The sequence below is a fragment of the Patagioenas fasciata genome, chromosome 1, assembly GCF_037038585.1.
Source record: "Patagioenas fasciata isolate bPatFas1 chromosome 1, bPatFas1.hap1, whole genome shotgun sequence".
Taxonomy (NCBI): Eukaryota; Metazoa; Chordata; class Aves; order Columbiformes; family Columbidae; genus Patagioenas; species Patagioenas fasciata.
The window spans coordinates 23,476,280-23,499,358 of record NC_092520.1 but is presented as its reverse complement, the minus strand read 5'-3'; the positions used below and the strand labels follow the sequence as shown (position 1 = coordinate 23,499,358).

General features: G+C 41.6%; 1 protein-coding gene across 3 annotated transcripts; it reads right to left on the bottom strand.

The window, feature by feature from the left end:
- Positions 1–4,401: 4,401 nt before the first annotated feature.
- POLR1D (RNA polymerase I and III subunit D) lies at positions 4,402–23,001 on the bottom strand. Of its 3 annotated transcripts, XR_010650859.2 has the most exons (4): positions 22,423–23,001; positions 13,518–13,592; positions 11,048–11,180; positions 5,561–5,766 (listed from the first exon to the last, which is right to left on the bottom strand). XR_010650859.2 is itself a non-coding variant. In XM_065830330.2 (3 exons), the coding sequence occupies exons 1-3, from the start codon at positions 22,446–22,448 to the stop codon at positions 5,481–5,483; spliced, it is 387 nt and encodes a 128-aa protein (XP_065686402.1). In that variant the 5' UTR covers positions 22,449–22,914; the 3' UTR covers positions 4,402–5,480. The 3 variants fall into 3 exon arrangements, 2 of the variants coding, with proteins under 2 accessions (XP_065686402.1, XP_071660630.1); XM_065830330.2 differs by lacking the exon at positions 11,048–11,180 and having other exon boundaries at positions 4,402–5,766; positions 22,423–22,914; XM_071804529.1 differs by lacking the exons at positions 11,048–11,180; positions 22,423–23,001 and adding an exon at positions 21,600–21,676 and having other exon boundaries at positions 4,402–5,766.
- Between the last annotated feature and the right edge of the window lie 78 nt (positions 23,002–23,079).

Sequence of the window (23,079 nt, the reverse complement as noted above, 5' to 3'; positions counted from 1 at the left end):
TACCTTCTTTTTGGCTTTTGCTATTAATCTGGTGTCTGCTAGTATGGTAGGGAGAGATTACTGTATTTGAATACAATATACAAAATTAAGACAAAGCAATAGCTCACATAGAGCCTTGGTTTTCTTTATGTCTTATACTCTGTTCTTAATATTCTTATTATTGAAATTAAGCAATGGCTCATTACCAGGAACTGCATGTCACTGCTGTTCCTGACGGGCTACCTGCTTGCTGGCCTTTTTTTTTTTGCTATTGGAAACATTCTGACTGTCTAGCATTGGGCAAACTTCCAGCCCTTGTGGGACATTTTAAAAGACACAGGCAGTTCATCTCCAGGAAGAGCTGGAGAATTCAGAAGACACAGAGTCCCAAGTAGAATGCCCATCCATGTTTCCCAAAATGAGACTTTGGTTGTATTTACACAATTAGTATTAACCTGTGTGTAATACTGCTTTTGTGGCACTTTCTGCAGTCTTTCCCTATTCCCATCCACGTGCCCCAGGAAAGCATCGATGACTTTGCTGGGCCATGGGTTTCATGATAACCAGAAGACCAGGGACATGCTTGGCAGGGGGTAAATGTATGTGCTCCCACCAGTATGGGTGGGAAGATGGCAGAGAGCAGCAGGATTTCCCTTCTGCTCACCAGCAAGAGTCTCTGGCCTCTCTAGGGTTATATTTTCAGTCTTAGAGTGCAATTAAATCTTCAGTTACATCAGTTTTCTACCGTGCTTTCTCATCCACACTATTAAAAACGCCATTGCCTTCACTTTCTGACAAAGCTTTCATTTTTACCTTTGGGACTGCAGTGTCATACCCCTCTAACACTCTTTTTGTGACCATGTCCCAATCTGCAATGACACTGATAGAGCAGAACACAAATCTGTCATGCCATACACCAGACCTTAACCCTGCTTCACTGGATACACAGAGTGCCTGTAATTATTTACATGAGGCTGTGACACAATTTTCTCAAAGCATCCCTATATGCTGGGTATTCCTACATCTCAAATCTCTGTTTATAGAGAAGAAACTAAGTGAGCCCTGCTCACTACCAAAGCCATGGTGACCACAGCTTGTCCACATCCCCAGTCAAGGCTTGTGGCAGCAGTGCCTACCTGGTCTGAAGGCACAGGGCTCCAGTGGCCTGTGGGACCTTATCAAACACGGCCAGGCTGGGAAGCTGATGGCCATCTGCAGAGCAGGCAGGAGGACAGAAGGTGGGTGAGAAACACAGCCTACAGTGCTTATGACCACGCAAAACCTATTCTTCATGGCACAGTCACATCCAGAGCAACAAGAAAACCTGCTTAAGATCCTACAAGGAAGGGGTAGATGGAAATGAACTATTCTCCAGAGACCTACATCGATATTACAGGGGACTATATCCCCTCTCCAGGGCACTGTGCCACTCCCCACACAATATTTGTGCAGTTAGCCCTATGTGATCACAATATAAAACACATGGGCACTCTTGGGAGAACTACGCAGAACCTGCACTATTCTTTACCCTGAAGTATTTCGCTCAACATTCCAGTTCTAAAGCCAGGCTCATAATTTTGGGTAGCAGTGAATGCTGTAAACTCCAATTTAGTGTAAAAAAAGCATATTCTTCTTGCTTTCCCTTAATTTTTTTTTTCTTCATGTGGATGGAGAGACAATGTTTTGAGATTCAACATAGATGCAGCCTTCTAGAAGATTTTATAAGGTGGGGTAACAGGCTGAGAGTTACCAAAACCATATTGGGTAAATTTAGAGTCTAAGCAATACTGAAACGATGTAAAATAAATAAGGGAGGCACATCCACTGTGCTCATTTGAGACTCTGGGAGGCTGCTAAATATTTGTCAAAACAGTATCGGAGCTTTTTCCGTCTCAAGACTATCGTATCTGGAAATGAGGGTATGAATATATATAGTTTGCAAAATTCTTAAGGCTTATTTTTTTAATTGGAGATACGCCCTCTTTAACATTTACTTGTGACTACTTCCTACTGACAGCCACTAAAACAAAGAGTGTATATTAATGCAGACGAGAGTTTCATTCATAGACAGTAAGCTACAACAGGATTATTTGCAAGTACAAAGATCACTCACATGAATAAAGATTTGGTGGATCAGTGACTCTACTGATAAAATGGATAAAATCCTTCTCCAAACACAATCCAAATATGTTTTCTTGCCACTTATCCAAGCAAGTCTACTTTTGTGTTGTTCCAGTTTAATTAACTGAAAACGCATAATTATTAATGAGTGCTCTGATAGGACAGGAGAGGAAACAGGCTTCTCAGTGATCAACTTGCAGCCACAACACAAAACCCAGTTCTGTTTGTGCAGGAAAAGCAACCCCCTCCTGCTACATTATTCCATTGATCTACGAACATTTACATCTCCTTTGTTAAGTAGTTTTCTGTAGTTTTCATAATCGCTAAGTAACACTCTTACAACTGCACCTCAAGAAATTTCCATGAAGTAAACTTGGATCAGTCTGAAAAACAAGGTCTATTTTGCCTAAGTTGTGTTATACATCAAGTCTATCGGGCTTTTCTTGGACATTCATTATTTGTTGTATATAATTCAAACTGGATTTACAAGAGAAGAGGCTGCACAATGAATGAAAAAACTGCACATTACCACATCATTGACTGCCAAAACTAATACTTCATAAAGTTCAATCATAAAATGCTTCTCCTCCTCTTTCACATTGTTTTGTGATCTATATCTACTATAAGGCTGACGAAGTTTGGAGGATTTCTGTCCACCATAATAAAAAACTCCAACAAGGTCTTGTGCTTATGGCAGTAGAGCACCCTCACCTGAATAAACTCCGTTATCCACACAAGGTGCACTGAAGCTAAACAAAGACAACATTAGTGATTCAAGACAAACAAGAAACACCTCTGAAGGATCATTGCAGCAGCATTAATGTGAGGTGCAGTCACTTCCCATTTGAACAGCTAGAGGCTGCAACACAGCACTACAGGAAGCTGAGACCAAGACCACACTATCTATTTATGTATATATTTTAAGGACTAGGCACCTTTATGAGTAACAAGTGGTCCAAGTTACAGCAGTTAATAACGTATTTTGAAAAGTGATGTTCAGCTCTAAGTTTCAGGGTTTAAATCCTATCTTTAAGATACCTTATGAACATGATGCTCATGTTGCACAATAGGAGCAACTGCAGACATAATACAAACCAGGCTTTTTGCACCTAAATTTTTATTTAAAAAGTGATCAGCAGGTGAAGATTTGCCTTAAGAACAGTTAATGAGCATCAGTTCTTTATTAGGTACACTTATGAAAGACAGCACTAAAATATGGAATCGACCAATGAAAGAATAATTCACATATAATTCGTAAGTCAGAAAAAAGTGGAATTAGATCTGCACTTACCACCACTGATGAAGACAGGCTTCCTCCAGCTATCTGGTTTAGGTCATGTCAGATCCTCCAGTTGAGCATTTCTAGTATGGAAGTGCTCTCTGCCAACAATCCAGACTAATTTTGAAAGCATATTCTAATCACTTTCCCTACCTGAAAGCCTGGCTTAAATTAACATAGAATCAACAGCAGCACTTCTCCTGAAGAGGTGGTTGAAGGCTTGAGTGTAGAAAGCTCTCAGGACATCATATTATCACTACCAGCCAGACCAGCAAGAATTTGTGGCGGTTTGTTCTGTGGAACATCTCCAGGCCCAATCCTGACCAATGGTGAGATGAATTCTCTGCTGCAAACCCACATCTGTGCAGCACTGTCACTGCAGCAGAGCCTGGCTGGTATTACAAGTGCTGTCCTTCCAATAAGGATTATTAAGGAGAACACAACCAATGTCCAGCAAAATAATGACTGCAAACAACATCTGTTTATTTAAATCAAAGATAGCCCTACATTCTCCAAAGATACTACTTTTTCATTCATCCCAGTCCTACGTTCTCCAAAGATACCACCTTTTTATTCATCCCACTTAAATCGTTGGATATTTTCTGAAAGGCAGGGACTTCTACAGTGCTCTGGTTCCTGCCAGGAAATAGAGAAACCCTCCACAACTCCCTAGTGGAAATGTAAAAGTGTCCCACTGTGTTGGCTACACTGACCCTGACAGGCACCGGTGGCCCCAACACCAGTTTAACTACCTTCCCATAACTCAGAAGAGGAATTCCCAGCTCATGCACCAAAACTCAGGCACGGCAGATCTCCACTTTGATGTCCCCATCTCCCAGCTAACGACATCCTTTCAGGAGCCGGCTAAGTATAGCAAAACGAGGTATAGAAGAGCCCATAGGTGGCACTCTTGCCCTGGCACAACACTGAAGGGCCACGAAGCGCTGGTCCTCCTTGCCCTCAGAAGAGAGAGGCCCATGTCAGTTACGAAACCCACTAAAAGCATTACCTCCACAAAGCACTTTTAATGAACATTTTCAATTTTATTGTCAATACACTTAAAAACGGAAGCCTATGTTCAAAAACAATTATTTTTGAGAATACCAAAATACAAAATATTTCACATGGAAGTCTGTTACTGTAACATGAACAGAAATGAGACATAGAATATGCCGATGTGTATTACACGTGCCCCAAGCCACAAATATAAGAACTGTACCGCTACAGAATTGTCACACAGACTTGGAAAGTGAGTATTTGACTGTTTATAAGTATCACTTCTGCACTTCTACTATTACACATTTACTTGGAAACTTCCCAGCACTGGACAGAGAACACGACAATTTTGTCTTCAAGGCTTGTTTTGAAAGCACCGTGACAATAGACTGTTCAAACTGCTTCCTTACAGAGGGAAGTCTAAACAGAGACAATTATTGCAGCTATGGCTTTTTAGGGGTAATGTTTATTATTACCTATGGCAGGTTTGTGGATATACAATAACAAGTAAAACCAGTGTTTCCTGGTAGCTCCTCCTGGAAAGTAAACCCAGTGTTGCCCAATTTGTTCTTTTTATAGTAAAGCAAACTCTTATATTCTATACAAAACATACGTGCTTGCCCAGGCACTGATCAGCTTTCCCTTCTAGATTCTGTAGAACTAGACTAACCCAAATACACAAAACTTTATTGGTTAGCAGCAAAGAAGTCCTGCCAACTTTACACAATAAATAGATTTATGCTTAATTAAAATTTCTTTCCAAAAGAGTGACACGACTAAATGAGTTGTATCAGACAGTGACACACGTATCACATTCCATCACTAAGACCCTAAGCTTAGTCAGAAGGGGAGAGAGGAATGGAGCAAGGGAAAGGAATGTCTGTTCTAAAACAACTGGAAGATTTATGCTGCACTTTGCTTTTACCTTAAAGGTCCCAAATAAAGGTTTTCTAACGCTACCTCAAGGTTACTTCTCACACAAGCAACTCAGTTCAAAATTCAATTTTGAACAGCCTATTTTCCTGAAAAACGAAGACAACCCTGCAGTCTGACACTTAATGACATTCCTGGCTCGTAACGACACATGTTCATCATCCTCCTCTCCTCATCGTTTGCTTGATCGCTTTTCATGCTTATCCTTTGTGTGCTGGTTCCTGCTTCGATGCCTCGGAGGAGAGTAGCTGACTCTCCTTCTGGACTGAAAGCTGGGTGTGTATGGGTGAATTCTGCGTTTCTTTGGTTTTTCTTCTTTCCTGCTTTTGTTTGGCTCAGGCTCTTTACTGTCTTCCTTTTGCTCACGTTCTTGGTCTTGTTCTTTTTGAGATGGTAACGTGTTTTTGATGGTATTAATAAGAAATCTTTTATTTGTACCAGCAAGAGGACACTTCAGCCTGCAAAGACATTTAAAAGTGATCAAAAGACAAGATAAAAACATCCTGAATCAAGTCTGAAATTCTAACTTCAATAATTTTAAGACAGGTTTGTGCTTTTGGCTTTCCTTGCATGCCACCTAGTGTAAACTCTCAGCACAGAAAGGCATTCTCAAGTTTGTCTCCATTCTCCTTTTATCTTACTCTTTATAGGATGAAAAATATTCTACTTCAACACAGTGAAAATCTACGTGATTTTCACAAGGTAGCATGTGCAGGGCTAGGCAGAGGATGACAATATATTTTAAGGTTGACGGTGCTTAACTTGGGTATTCAGGAATCAAATGTTTAGTAACGTATTTTAAGTCAAATTGGAATGGTTTACAATATCATAGGCTACTAAAGTCAGCATTATTTAACGAACTGAGATATTCAGAAAGTAAAAGATACACTTGCATGAAGAACCCAAACAGCTGTAATGATAAAACACATATGTGAGGCATATTAATTTTAACTTATATCTGGAAACCATCAAACAAAATGTTTTTTCTGATACTTATTGTTTCTTTCTCCTCTTGCAGCTTAACACTTTTGCACATAGCTTATCAGCTAGTTTTAGTAAACAAGAGCTATAGATTTAATTTATCTTCTTGGTATCAGTCGTACTCTACTTATTCCAAATTTATCATTTCTTAAAGAATGGAATGAGAAAAAACAAGTTTGCATATATTCCTGCAGTAAGCAGGAATCACTCTGAAAGCTGTGTTTATAGTGGAAGCCACCGTGGTGTTTGTCTCCAAAACATTTTTGAGTCTGCACGCTAGTGGGGAAGTTACAGGATTAGTATAAAAAAGCAGAGCAGTTGGAGATCACAGTGTCATTTACTATATCAACTATGGAGTCAGTGAATCCTAACGCCACAACGTTATGATCATCTATGCTGAGTACTTTGTGTAACTGTAGAAGCTATACCTTGATCGCTTAAAAACCTTTGACACTTCTGAATAATCAGAGGTATCAGAATAACAGAATTGTAACAAAGAACAGGTCTGATTATTCAGCATACTTAATGTCTTTTAACTGGGCGGGGTAATTACTACGGTGTTTTGCTTCAGGTCTGCCTACTAAGCAGTATTGATAATTGTTCTTGTCCTAAATCCTTAAAAAACTTATGAGAGTAATTTTAGAGGTACACATTAAACAGCCACACTGTTCTATTTCTGCCAGGTATTTTTCTTGAGATATTTCTACAGCATAATCAGTTTTAGAGTTTTCTAAACTTTCTGCATATAAATCTACACTGTTTTGCTCAAGTCCTAGTTAAAAAAAAAAAAAATCTATATCTGTATCTAGTATAGCTGTTTTGTAAATTAGGTAAACAGTATTTATCTATTAACTGTATTACGGAGTAAAAATACAAGGCAACATATGTCAGTAGAACAGGGTTTCTACTTCAAGCTACATCAGCTATGAACATGGTGCTGAACTTGGTACAGGTTACTCAACACATAACACAAATCAGCCAACATTTAAGTCCTCGGTATGTCTTCTGTCAGGATTAAACATTGTATCTCAACATCTCCTACCCAGGAGAGCGGTTTTCTCTAGGCTGCATCCAGGGAAAAACTATTTCACATTTGTCTCCTTCCTTTCACTTTTTCTTAAGAGCTAATGCATTGATTAACCACGAATATATATAGCACCAGAATGAGACAATCTACCCCAAAATAAATTCACCTTGCTGAAGTATTTATTTCTTTTTGGCACCATGAGTGCTGCCTGAGCTATACTAGGAATGAAAACTGATGAGAAACACAGGGCTTCAGCGTCAGCGAAGAGATGCCACTGGTTCACCATCACAGAGAGACAAAATTGAGACACCAACCTTTCATGGAGCAGCAGTAAATTACAGCACTGAAGAGAAACATCAGTCCTTAGTTTTATTGACCTCAGACTTCACAACAAAGCAAATTCTGCTTTTAAGTTTTAAAGGAAGTGAGATGTGTGGCACATGGTACATTACACATGCATGCAAACAAACCCATAATGTTTATATATGTCCATGTTATATATGGGATTGTGAAGTTTAAAAGTGAACTATATTAATCTACCCATTTCTTTAAGAGCATTCCAAATGGTGAGAAAATTGTAGACTACTTCTACAGTTGACCTCCTTGATGACAGGCCGTTGGCTTGCTGTAGGTCTGATCGTGTGATGCTCAATTTGGTGACAGCTTTTCCCCAAATTTAAGTTCTGAAGCGCTGGGAGGCAAGCTCAGCCTATGTAAGGTGGGACACAATACTGTCAACTAGCAAACAGTGCCACAGAGCAGCTTTTAAATACTTTTATTAAGAAAAAAAAAAAATATATATATATAAAAGACACGTTAAAAGAACATTCAACTTCCGATCTGAAGCGTGCCTGGAGAAGGGCAGCAAGTGTGACCAAAACCAGCACAGAACCTGCAATTCTAGAGCAGTCTTGTCTACTAAATTGGCTCCAGTTCCGTAGCAACGTATTGACTCAACGTAAGGGTTCACCTTCTGCTTCACATGCTCCAATAAGCTAAATCGAGCTATTCTTAGCCATAGAACCTCATCTCTCTCCACAGAGAAGTCCCACACCCCCCCAAACCTCTGCACTATGCAATGATGAAATGTAACGTCACATTTAGAGCAAGAAAAAAATTAAATCTGTTACTGCGAACACAGGTCAAATCTTAACTCTATTTTTGACATTTTAAGTCAACTTCTCTGCAATAACACAGAATTTCCAGCCAATACCTGTCATCAAGTGTAGCAGTGCAGCTCAGAGCGGAAGTGCGCTGTACCACTTACCAGTAACACACACTGACACCACTTAAGACACAGGAGTACAGTGCCATGGGCTACAGCCTGTTCTCTGCTCAGTAACTGGACGTATTGAACAGGTGACCTTGGCACAGAGAGCAAATCAGATCTTTCCAGGAAACAGAAATCATTCTGCATGAACTTACAAGTACATTTCTACCACTTCCAAACTGCCATGGAAAATATAATACTCAACAGAAGAGTGACTGAAAAGAAGAAAAAAGCAGCTAGAGGTTGTTTTGTTAAACCAACTAATCTAGGCTTTTATCCTTTCACAGGAGATCTCACAAAAGAGGATGCCTGGGATGACACTGCAAGTTTTTTTGTATGGTGTTGGCAGCCAGATACAGCTGACAGGACTTTGGATGGGAACCTGTGCTCTGATTACAAGATCATAACATATTTACTTTGCAACCTCTGCCTGTACCCTGTTTCTCCTCCTCTTCACATTCAAATGAAAGAGATATAGCGGAATCACATTGCAGTGTTTCTGCACAGTCATGCAACATCCCTTCAAAGAAAAGATGCAATACAGCATTTCGCAGTTCCGATGCCCTTAAACCCTTTGGTTTCATCTTCATTATTTTTGTATTTTGTATTCTGTAGCACTTCTGACTAACAGATTTTATATTGAACAGAAAGCTATCCATAAGAATGAAAGCAATTTTAGGATGGCTTTACAAGAAATAGGATTAAAAATAATTCAGTGTTTTCAACACTTTCTTTCTTTTTGCAATTCATCTGGTCTTAAAACGCAGAGCTGAATAAACCATCCCAAAATATCCTGTTTTCCATATCTCATTTTACGTTATCCAGTAAGATGAGAAGATTACATTCAGTTTAGCCTTGGCTCACTTGCTACCAGCATATTTGAAGACCACACCTCTACACTGGAGAAAGGAAAAAAAAACGCCCCCAGAAATTGTCTACACGGCAGTTTTTGTGGCATTTTAACTGCTTTTCTCAATTAACGCAGAACAACTCCTTCAAATGGGACCTAATTCCCCTACTATAAGAGGCATATGAATTATGTACACAGGACTGACAAAATCATTTAAGGAGAGCTGAGCTTTTAGCTTGATTTTACCTAGACACACAGTGGAAATCCTAATATCTTACAGCTTTATTCCATCTGTTGAATCAAGGATCCATTTATCTAACCATTTCAAATGTTCCTACACTATTTGTCCACAAGTTCCCATTCTGCATCCAGCTGGCCCTTCAAGGGTTAACTTTCAGACAGCTGCTCTAATGTGTTTTCTGATCTCAGAAGTTCCAGAATCACAGCTGCATCACTGAGATTGAGCCACAGATTCTGTTTTCTTTTGCTCAGCTTTTTGAGGATTAAGACACCTTCAGAAGAGGATCCTCCCTTCTTATTCTCTCACACATTTTCTTACTTGTGACGAGCTCCACTAATGCTTGAACCAGACACACCATTAGCAGCATTTGCATTATGGGGCTCTCCTACATCCTTATGATACCACAACAAGAACCACTGTGGCCATAGAGTACATACAAAATGGGTATTGCAGGAACTAGAAATACTGTAAGGCTGAGAACCAGAATCTTGTGGACATCCAATGAACAAGTCAATACTCGAGAGCCAATAATGTGAGATCTACAAAACAACTAATACTCCAGTATTTCTCGGATGAATTTGCCATGGACCTAGATACTGCCAGCGTAAGCAGTCCTGGGAGCACAGAGGCCAGTGAGTGAGGACTCTTATCAAGAGCTCATGAACCCCACTGACAATACTAACAGTTTCTCCATGTCCACAGCATCTCAGTTTATGTCCTTTCCCACATGAAGTCTTGCCTGATATCACCACCAACCTCCTTGTTTGGGACAAGCCTTTCTTCTACAGGCATCTAACCACTATCCATGTCATCTGCAGCAAACTTGTAATACAATGAACACTGGTAAAACATTCCCAAACTGGAAGAAATTCTAGCAACGCCACCCATTATTTCAGGGTTGAATCCTTAAATCAGCAACAGCGGGCTAAAATCAGACCGCTCAGTGCATGTTTTCTGTACCTGTCAGCTATGCTAGCTTGAATGCTTGCAATTTAAGATCAAACCGCTAACAATCCATCTCACACAAGGAGACAGCAAAAAGGTAGGTAGGGGTGCTTGGGGAACTTCTCCAAGCAGTGCACTTGAGCTATGAAGAACTAATGACTCTGAACACTAAGGGAGCAGTGGCTTGAACCTGAAAGCAGTCCCAAGAGTGTTCAGAAGCTTGCTGGCTACGGCTTTGCTGTCATCAACACTTACCAGGAGACGTTACTCCTTTGTACCAGTATGCACAATATAGTTCCCCAAGAATGCCCCAATTCTTATCAAATGCCACTGACTCCAGAAATGTATTTCCCAGTATCCAACAGCTGCTGGAGATCAACATAATCAGTGAAGTATTAGCAGTAGCAGCCTCTGCTTCTCCTTACCCAAAAGCCAGATGGCAGAACAAATCTTTTCTTCATAAGCCGAGTTGCTTCGACTATCCAGTTTGCGCATCTCTTCTCCAGGACTCCTCTGACAAAGGGCCGAGGAAACCCCAGAAGTCCTCATGAAACATACCTGTAAGCATTTTGAGTTTGGCAAGGAAGGAAGGTTTTGTGGTTTTACCTGTTAAGACTGCTTTTAGCCAAGCAAGTGATGAACTTGTCTCTTTGCTTCTACCACTTATGATTTCCTAGATTTGGTCCACTAATGTACACTTTCATGAACTAACTTTTCTGCTAATTTCACTTGGTATCCACAAAGCTCAAGGCAGCAGCTACCTTCTACTCCATAGTTTACAGCTGCAAGGTTACATGTCAGTTCTAGATCTAATCTCTGAAGTTCTTCAGGATTTACTCTAACATCAGTTACATCTGATGGCATTTTGCTAGAGTGTGATACTGAGCAGAGCATAGTTAATTCTCTTTCCAAATATCTTACAGGTTATCTCATCTCCCACAGGTATACACAATACCTAGATGTTGGGCCAGTTCAGAAGAATCAGAACAGTACAATGGGGCACAAAAAATATTAAGAGAAAGAGAGTAGTGGCAACTTCCAGCTGCTGTTCTGTCTCTTGTGCTTGCAGAACTAGACACAAAGACTTCTGGGGAGTCTGTCTACGTGGGGGCTTTACACCTTCCTTACAATCACAAACATTAGCAGGACACTGGCCTATGTCAAACTCTATGGCAGTAGATTTCTAGCAAATGAGGTGACTACCAGTCTCTATAAGGATAAATTCAGAGAGGAAAAAAATCCCTGGAGAAGTGTCATATACAAATATCATCTCTGGGTGCAAGATATCCTGAGCTGCAGACTGCCCAAGGCTGGGCTAGCACCTTAAGGAACTACTGCTACTTTCCTGTATTTGTCTTCCTCCATTTCCCAGGCACTGATAAAGACAGGACACTGCAGAGACAGGTCCTTTGTTTGATCAACTATAGCTATTTTCACATTCTTCCACAGTTGAAAGGATCCTTACTTGAAGAGTCTCAGTTCAGGATATCACTCTGCCAATCCCTATGACAGCAGTCTTCCTCTGCCTGAAGCGTTCTTGACAATCCTCCTGCTATACCTTTAACACAATCCTGGCCTAGCCAGCTGCTCTTTCACTCTAGTGGAATCTGCAGCTGTTCCGAAGAACAGGTCACCCTTGGCTGTCCCCTCCTCTGGCAGGTCTTGGGCACCAGGCTTTAGCAAATCATATTGCCCTGAGCTGCTCATCACAGCCAGCTGAGCAGGACCACTACCCTTTTACAGACACGGAGCATGAAGTAGCCAGAGCTAGGAGGAGAAGCCCATACACACTCCTGGCAGCTATTGCAGACTGCACAAGCAGCAGCAAAGTTGCTCAGGGACACTTGGTTATCTCCCAACAAAAATCTTTAGTCTCCATAGCTGGAATTCACTTGCAAATTCACAGTACCTGGATGCATGCAACACTTCACAGTACTAATTATCCACCATCTGACAAGTCTGACAGGTTAAAAGCATGCTGCATCTGTATAGCTATAACCATTCCAGGGGATTAAACCAATCTAACTATTTCAACATAAAGCATATAAACTGCATCCCTAGCAGAAACACTGGGTAAAATATATAAACCCCACAAAACTTGTTTAGAAAACATAAAGGATTAACTTTTTTTTTTTTTTGAGCACTATTTTAATCTCTTCAGAGCTACTAAAACAAACATAGCCAAGAAATAAACTGAGAATTTCATTAACAGTGCAGGCTTATCTTTTACTACTGTTGGTGGAGGAAGCCAAATCTTATCTACAAATGCGTTTAACGCAGTCAACTGGTGCACTACTGAGTGAACATCCCTAGATCCAATAGCTTCTTATCAAAGTCATGTACATTGTTTTAAGATGAATGACTCTTCTCAGCATGTTATTACTTCTTTAATTATATGCATTACGTTCCATGAAAATCTAGCTGTAATAGTGAAACAGTGCATTCAAGAATTAATACTGTATTTCACTTAAGATTTAAATACTGTGATTCTTTTCCTACTTGCTATACAAATTAGCTCCCGGGTTTTAGGTTTCTTTTTTAGTATTTAAAAATACCTCCTTCCAAAATTGGATTACACTTTTGAGTTAATTTTTGGCTGCAATTTACAGATGGATTATCTATTAGAGGATAATTTATTATTTTTATTGTTTTAAGGGTTTATGTTTCTTTGTCAGGCTATGAACTCTTAAAAAGAGCGTAACCCAGTAACAAGTGGCCAGTATGTTCTTTCTTATCCGGACTCCAATTTTTACCCAGACAAATTAGTATGTGGATGAAGACAAATTATTATTTAAACATGAAGCAAATTAAAAGGTAGAAACTTCTGTCACACATCAAATGCAAAAATTGTTTTGGCATCAGTCATAGCATTCATTTTCTCTTGGCCCAACTTACCAGCCCATGGCTCCCATTGTTTCTGCTCTGGTTCTCCCACGTTTTGCCTCTTTAAGTAACTCTTCCACAGCCTTCCTACATATGAGAAAGAGAAAAAAGTTACCACTTGCAGAACACAAGAATTTGCCACTTTATGCACTTACGTAAATAAAGTGGAGAGCTTCTTCCCTGTAGTGAACTAAACAATAAAGAGGTTACCAAAATCACCGTGTCTGTCTTATTAAAATAATTCAAATTCCTATGCACTAAGATTAAAAGAAACATTTTAATATGTCTAAAAAAACAAAACAAATATTAAATCTGTTGCAAATACAACAATCGCAATACTAATTTAAGAGCAGTAATAAAGTGTGCAAAACTGGTGTACTACACCAAAAAGCACAGTCCCCATCACTTCACCTTGGGAATGCTCTTCCCTGCTGTCACATCACTTAGATTCTTCCTCAAGTCTTTCAACCACAGCAGATGTGTTTTGAGCATGGTTAAACAAGTCCAGTAAAATAGCAAGCAGTCAGATGACAGTAAAATCACTGCAACTACCAGCTGATAAACTGCACTAGCTTTGTGCAACAGTGGAAGAGCTCATCTTCGTAACTATGAAGCAATGTCAGTCTCTTGGTTCTCTTTACAAATTAATCTCAACCTCAAAACTTACGTAACTGCTCTACAGTAAATGGTTGAAGCTAACAGGAAAACCAACTAACTGATAATGTCAGTCATTATATAAAGTGAATGCATAAACCACCAATTTGATTAGTTAACTGTAAGCAACTATACACATCAAGCAAAAAGAATTTCAAGACAGAAAAGGAAAGCTATGCACCTGGCTGTAATACGCAGTGTATGAAGCTAAAGCATTAACCCCACTGACACGGGTAATACTGAAGGCTCAAGGAACTGAAGGTAGGAGGGAACACAGCATATTTATTGTTTAGTTCCCCCAGCTATGACGTGGCAGAAGGGTTGCTGGCATTCGGACTATGTGAGCAACACAATCATTATCTTGATAGTACAAGTGCATGTGTAGACTGTGCAAAAATGTAACTGCCAACACATTTCAACTCAAACTTCAAGGAAGCCATGTCCCATCATGTTGTTACGGTATTATCAGCATAGCAGGACTTTGCTGCTTTGGAAAATTAAAAAAAAACCCTGATTATCAGTTTTATTATTGAGCCAAAATTGACACAAGAGAAGTCAAGAGTCGTCAGAGCAGAAGCAGGTCTGAGAAGAAAAGCAAGCAGTTTATACGGCAGGTCCATGGGAAGATCCAACAAGTTAATGCTGGGCTCTAAACATCCAACGGAGTGGTTTATTCCCATCTGGATTACTCAAGTCTACCTAGAAAACACAGGAGGTCTTAGCTTTAAATGCATACACTGCATGTGCAATAACGGAATGAAAACAAGCAGTACAGAATTTCCTACAGTTGCTAATGAGAAAATGTTAAGCAGTCACACAGCGGCCTACATCTGTTGGGCAAGATCTAACCTTCCCCAGTTTGTTATGGTATTAACATAAGCCCTTACCAGCCCCCTTCACATGTGTGATCCTGGATTTGTTCATTCATTAGGATAGGCTAGTGACTTTAAAAACACAGACACACTTTTTCTTCCGTCTGTATAGCTTTTGGTCACATTTTGGTTTTCCCTAGCAACAGAAACCAAATTGGTGCTAAATGAGTACAAGTGCAATGTACACCAAGGTGTAGCAACTCTTTCTGCAGTTACTCTGCATTCTGCTTGAATATAGTGAAATATTTGTACTTACAATCAGCTACCATTGAACTACTTCCACACTTTATAGTAATTTCCAGCAAGCAATACTTTAGCTAAAGATTCATAAACAAGTTTCCAGAATGGGTCACAAGTTCTCTAACAACATATAAATAATCCTTGATCAACTTATTTACACACATTCCTTTGTTTCAAGGGGAAACCACTCTATTCAGCAAAAGCTGAGATCTGTGCCAGACAGACATGCAAATATTCATAGGTCATAACGTTTTCCTTTGAGAGTTTGTGTTTGAAGGGCATTGCAATGGAAAGCATCCAAGACTTTCACAGAAACAACAGTAGAGAAATGCAGAAAAATTGTACTACTGTTTCTCCATGCACTAAACTATTAATGGCACATTGGTTTAAGGTTCCTCACATCCTCATCTTACTAGCTTTATAAGTCAACATCTTCCATTCTTATCAAACATTGCTGCCTAATATCCGTCTTTCAACAGCACTCTTATTCAGTGTGCCTTTACAAAGCCCTTTCGACTTGCACAGACGAATGAAAAAATACTCAGATCCTCTTTGAAATAATGTGTTTCCACTCAGTGAACTTATATTCTCTACACAAGTAAGCCAAAAGCTTAAAAGCTATGCAAACAAGGTTTTTACATTTGCTTTCACAGGCCTCTTGGGACTCTGCATTCCTTGCTCTCTTCATTTTTACAGCTTGGCTACAATACAAACAGTCCTGTGGCTGCCAGCTTCCACTCCAAGAGCAGCAGCATGAGCGAAGGGAATGCAGCACGCAGCTTTCACATGAGCAGAACCAAAATACTGCAGAATTGATGGGGAGGGGGGGCGGGAAACTAGGGACAGGGGCACATTTAAGAACACTGTCATCATTCTGGCATCTTTTACAGCAAGTTTTAAGTGATGCTTCTTGTGGCAATCCTTTTTGAGCAACCAAGTTTAGCTGCAGAATTACAGTAACAGGAAAGTATAAGCAGTGATGGTTTTATCTTCAAGAGTATGGTCCAAGGCCTATTTAAATTTCTGAGGATTAGACTTTTTCCTCTATATTTCAAGGTTACAGGCAAAGCTCTCATTGCACAAATCCTAACAACTTGCATCATAAATGCATGTGCCCAAAGAATGGGAAAATGTTAAAGGTTCTGCAGTCAGGCAAAACCAGACATATTTCCTATTCCTCACTCAGGCAAAGAGCTCCGTCATTTTTTCTGAAAGATCAAGTGAATAAAAATGAATAATTGGTAATAAAGAGGTATGTCTGATACAGTTACAGGCAACAAAACCACCATGTCATTACAGAGACCACCCAATGTCTGTAATTATAGACCACTCTGTTAGGAGAAAACATATCATGCTGGATCTGACAATTGAGCAGCCAGGTAGCCACAGCTCCATGCCCAGGCCCAACCAGTAGCGAGGCTGAAAATCCACTCCCAGCAGGCAGATACACATATCACATCTACACACCACTGCCCACACTGATCACAGACACAGGGTGCCCACACCAACAGCTTCACCCTGCTCTTCCCTCTGTTCAGGTGTAGGAGCCCTGAAGCTTCAGCCTAACAAACTGCTGGTACAGGCTGGGACACTCTGGACCCCCAGTACCCAACGCCACCGCAGTTTTGCCCACAGAGACAGGCACACACACATCTCACCACTGGAGACAGCCTCATCCTACAGCCTCTGTAGCAGCTGGCCAGGACTCCCTGGTGCCTCCAATAGCTAGCTCCTCCCAACTCCCACTTTATTAACCCACTTACCAGCTGATCCAGCTTGATCTTCACTAGGAGCCATGTTCTGCCTCACATATCCATACTTGCTCCAGTACTGCAGCAAAGATAAAGAGGTCCCTGATCCCACTCCAGTGGCTGACACTTGGTTTTACTCACTCCACCAGGTGTCCCCAATTGCTACCACCCAGCCCTCCAGCCCAAGGTCCCAGCCCCACTGCTGGTGCCCAGACCTGCACTTGTTCCAGTTGCTGGCACCACAGACACACAGTCCCTCCAAGTCATGGTTTGACTCTAGTTGCTAGGGCTGAGACGTACACCCTCTCCCTTCAAATAGAGACTCTCACTCAAGAAAGAGTCAGAAAGGAATTTAACAGGAAGTCAGACCAGACTGCGCTGATCAGGTGCAGGGCATGGCCAGACAAGTGTACCAATAGGCAGCCTATTCACAAAGGATCAGACCTTCTTATCCCTTTATTCCTCTATTTTCCCACTCTTGCTTCTCAACAAATCACCCGAACCTATCTCTTTCCCCTCCTTTGGTTCCTCCTCCACACATCCCATAATAAGCCTTATGCAATCTCAAAATGCTCTCCTCTTGCACCCCATAATGCACCCCTACACAGCAACACTCTTAAGTCCCAAAGGCACCCCAGCATTGACTCATCCTGATGGGTGTCACTCCTGGAGGCCAAGGCTGCCTCCTGGGAGGGGCCCAGAGAATATCTTCATTCTTCTGAGTCCTTACTGTGGGTTCCCTCCTGCCACTGTGCCATTGTGCTCCTCTGAGCTCATGGAGATGGACCACTGATGGGCTGGTGGTTCCTAAGACAGGCATGGCAGGGCTGGGCACTATTTGGGCTTCCCCATCCACCATGGTCTCTCTTCAGTCCTCTGTGGGTGTACGTGGGAGCTTTCAGCACATAACCTAACAAACTCTGCCATCTCCACCCACGCCATCATCTCATTAAAGATCCTGATGAGAACTCTAATGAAAATATATATACTGGAATCGCTTCACAGCATGCAATTGGCTATGGAAGTGCACAGACCCGGAGTAGGAATACAGAGTTCAACATCTTCCAGAGTCAAAGGAGGAACATTTTTATCAAATGCATCTTCATGGAAGATCTTCCCAGCATTAATAATTGCCTGCAGTCTATACCACTACTATTCAAGCTCAAAGGCCAGGCTGCTTTGCTACTGTGATCCCCAAAATTGTACTTCAACCTGCCTCCTGAGGCGTTCTAGGTTCTGAGAGCAAGCTGCAAGCACAGGAAAATAATAGCAGTTTTTAAAATAAAATTTTCTCCAAGTAGTTTTATGCTGACTATACAACTTATTTTTAAGCATGCATGAGACTGGAAATAGAAGTGGATGTTGGTATTCTGATTACATCTGAATAATTAATACCAAAACCTTCAGTCAAGTAAAGGACTGAAGATACTGCCTTCTACAATAAAGGAATGGTAATGAATGCCAGTGCAATTTATAATTAACTCCTGTGAGCTCATTTGTCCTATCTGCTCACACTTACTAGGAGAATTGATGAAAAGGAAAGTCAAGAATATAGCCTAAACCACAACATTACGAGCAAGAATGAAAAAAGGCACAAATATGCCACAAATTTCCTAATGTTTGTTCAAAGGCAAAGACACCCCACATCAGGTATGTGAATGCTCTCATTCTTTGTCAATGAAGTTTCATACTTATTTAAATATTCTATTTGTCAGTCCCATGAGTGCTATTTGCAACACACTCCTGTGCTGATATTCTCACCAGCTTGAGCAGTGAACATACCACTCCATTTCAAACATCAGTTTTATCTTGCAGACCACTTTTTTGCCACAAATATGGGAAAGAATGGCATACTGAATCCTGACACTTTGATTTTAACTATTAAAAACAATAGTAAGAACTTTCAACTAATTTCTCCCAGGCACAAAGCTTACTTGTTAAAAAGTATAATCAGGATGCCTGTGCAGTAAAAATGTTAGACGATTGATTGCCAGCTCAACTACCGGCCTCTTGTTACAGAATTATAGTGTTCCTTGTGATTCAGAGCAGCATGTCCTTAGGAAACACTTGCTTCCAAGTAAATGATGCTCCAAACAAGTTTGGTAGGCACTTCTAATAAGGTATGGTATCCAAGGTTGTGAAATATTTATAGCTGTTGAAAGACAGCCCGAATTACAGAAGGATTTGGACACACAGTATAACAAAGCCACTTCCTTTATATGAGCAATGACATCATTTTCTGTGCTTCAACCACACGGAGCAACCACGACAACAATTTCAGAAAGAGAGGAGGAAGAAAGGGGTTTTTTTTGTTTGTTTTTTTTTTTGATAGGGATGAAAATAGAGACCTCACACAGAATCACAAAATTGACTGGGTTGGAAAAGACCTCAGAGATCATCCAGTCCAACCCTTGGTCCAACTCCAGCTCATTTACTAGATCATGGCACTAAGTGCCATGTCCAGTCTCAGTGTAAAAACCTCCAGGGACAGTGAGTCCACCACCTCCCTGTAATATCCCAAAGGACATTTAGTTGACATAAACTAGGAAAAGCAGATATACCTGTTCACAAGCAAAACAAACTAAATATTTCCTAGTAGCTGATTTGTAACCTTTTTTTTCCTATTCATTCTTGGGTCATATGTTCCCAATATCATTAATTATAAATCAACAGAATTTAGCCTAGAATTTTCTTAGAATCACATTGTATCTCAGGCTCTGGGTTTTCCCTGCTGTACCACCAAGCTCACAAAAAAAAAAAAAAAAAAAAAAAAAAAATCAGTTCATACTTTCAACAAAGGTTATTGGATAAGATAGAGCAGGCAAAATAATTCAGTAGAATGTCACAAATTTTACTACACACCTATGCTATGTACACAACAATTACATTGTAACCTGCGAGTTAGTATTCAGCTTTGGTAGCGACTATCACTTCCTATTAAAGTGATGAAAACATCAAATGCAAGGTCAAGCAAGAGTCAGACACAGCAAAACTGAAAGATCAGAGCACAGAAGTGTGGCAGTAAGGACAAAATAGAACAAGGAAAATGAAGACACCTCTCCTTAGTTAACAACCAAAAAAATAGGACAACTGACTTGTCTTAACAGACCACTTTGAAATGCTGGGACACAAAATTATCTTCAGATCTGAAAAAACACCAACAAAAATAGCTACTCTTCTTTTTCTCCCATGGTAAATTAAATAAAAAACACGCACACAAAAACATTAAGCTGTTATTTAAGACTTGTGCATTGCAAGACAAGCCTGAATTCAGAGACAGACTATTGAAAATATTCCAAATAAACCCATTTTTAAATGCTAAAAGTCTACCTAAAATAGTTAACACTGTGGCTACAGAACAGAAATGCCATTATTTGTAGGCTAAAGCCATATTACAAAGAGTATAAAAATTATAAACCCTAACTACCATCGCTGTACTACTCACAGGACAGTACGATCAACAGGTCATTGAATACAAAACTAAGACGTAATATAGTAATGTCTGTAAACCAAAGGATAAAGAAAGGTCTGTATTAGACTCTTGAAAACTGTATGGGGTAGTGTATTTACAGTAAGAAACGCCAAGTATGATATTTACATGCACATAGCATTAACTGAGTACAGTCTGCTACTAGCAAAACAAGCTGTTATGAAAGCTGAGGGTATGAAAAAGTAACTAACTACAGGTGGATCCAGGACAGAAAGTGATTAGTCATCAGTTACACTATATTGTACTTATTATGTGTTCAGAGCTGATTAAACACATACAGAGGTGAACAGTAGCATGGATTGAAGACACCAGATCCCTAAACCTGACCATGTACCACTTGATAAGTAATACTGAGCTTCATCCTTATTATCTGCCATGCTGCCACAGAAAACAAAAAGCAAATCCCAACTGAAGCCATGAGGCAGGATAAAAAACTTGAATCTGGTTCTTGGGAGGGAGAGTGTCAGAAGGAGTGTCTGGAGCAGTGAGCTATGGCTGCTGAGCAAGTAGCTACACCACGAACTGCTCAGGGGACCCGAAGTCCACAGCATGGCAACAGCAGCCAGAAGACAGACAGCATGGAAGAACAGTGACACAGTTTCAACTTGCTATGAGTGAAAAATGTTTAACTTTGGAAAGGCACTAGGAAAAATAACATCTATGCATATATAGAGAGAGAAGCTTTAATTATTAAACTGATAATGTGAGAGCAAAAGTAGTTTAGCAAGAATTAAAGGCCTCTTAGAAAGCATTATGCTCCCAACCCCTTCACTGTCCCAGTGCTATTGCTTTGTCCCATTTAAAAACTTGCCAGATATAAGCAGACACAAGTTATTTTTAAAAAGCACTCTCAAACCTGATTTCTTAAAAGTTGAGTGAGAGAATCATGAAAAGAGTTCAGAAAGCTCGTAGTCATCATTTCATTATAACAGAGTTTTTTATCAGTCATAGGAGAAGTGCTGTTACTCACAAACGAGCTTGCAAAAAAAAAAAATCTCCAATAACTACAGATAAGATTATTATCACCAAAATTTGTGATATAAACACCGGAAGTCTATTCCCAAAGCACACATAAAGAGAGGCTTACTGTGACTGAGTATCTAAATACAGAAATCTGCATTTTAATCCTCAGTGGTTGCTTTGGAACACTGTAACTCTGTACGTACAGCGAGAAGAACCCTCCTGTCCAAAAAAATGGAAAATAGAAAGCTATTTTATTTTTTGACAAAATAACTGCCAAGCATTTTCTATCATTCCATAGAAGGTACAAGGCAATTTTAACATTTAGTCAACTGGCACATCTCTAACACTGAAAATTGGCATTTATATGAAGTGAAGTTTATTTGTTTGATTTTGATATGTTGTTATTTTTAAATTTTACCAAGTACAGCTAATCACCAAATTATAACTTTTTATAACTGATGAGAAATAAGCCGCCTGACACTTTTCAATCTTGTTTCTAAACGGTACCAGCATGCTTCACAAGAAGAGCTGATTTATTTTTTAAGTAATGGATTTTCCCCGTTATGTAGTAAGATTTTATTTATTTTCTGTTGCAACTCCCTCAGCGAGGGCTCCGAAGTTTTGTCTCAAGACACAGCCCAAGCTGCGCACCCCTGAGTCACACACTCGCCGCGGGCAGAGAGTGGGGCAGAGCCCGGCCGGGCCCAGAGCGCTCCTCTCCATCGAGGACCGCCCGCCGCCTCCCCGAGAGCCGAGGCCTGGCGCTGTTAAGGCCCGCAGCCGGCTCCAGAGAACTCGGACGCACAGCGCTGGGCCCCGGCCGCCGCGCTGGGCCCAGCAGCCCTCGCCCTGCTCCACAGACCCCGGGGACCCTGTTCGTCGGAGAGGCCCCACCGAGACCGTGAACTCCCGGGGCCGCTCAACCACCCTCAGAGCCCACCCCTCACCTCTCCAGCTCCGGGTCCTCCTCCATGGCGGCACCCGCTGTCCCCCCGCGGTGCCCAGCTGCTCAGGCGCAGGCCGCCGCCATGCTCCACTGGCAGCCCGGCTCGGGGCGGGTCGGGGCAGGCGCAGAGGACGGCGAGGACCCCGGCGGGGAGGAGCCGGGGCGGTGCGCGCCGAGCCGCCGCCACACCCCTGTGGGCACCTGCGGCCGCGCCCGGTCCCCCCCGAGGGGAGAGCGGGGGTGACAACCGGTCCAATGAGCTCCTGCCCGCCTCGCTGCATGTCGGCGGGACCCACCCAAACCTCCGCACCGGCGGCGAGAGTGCTGCAGGCCCAGCACGGGGGGAAGTAGGCGTGGGGCGGTCACCGCTCGCTCGCCCGTGGCTGAGCGGGGACGGGCTTGGGCGGCAGCACAGGGAGGCGTGAGTGGAGCTGCCACCTCCAGTCAATGGCGGAGCCCCCCGGAGCTTGCCCCCCCGGCAAGGCCGCAGGGCTCGGGCGGGCGGGGACAGCTGCCCGGGCAGGGCAGGGCCAGGCGCCGCGCGGGGCAGATCTCCGGCCGGCCCCTCCTCCGCCCCGGCCCCTCCCGCACCCCGGCGTGGCGGGCTGCGATCAGGCGAGTGGCGGGGACACCCCGGCCCGAGGCTCCGGCGCGGCCC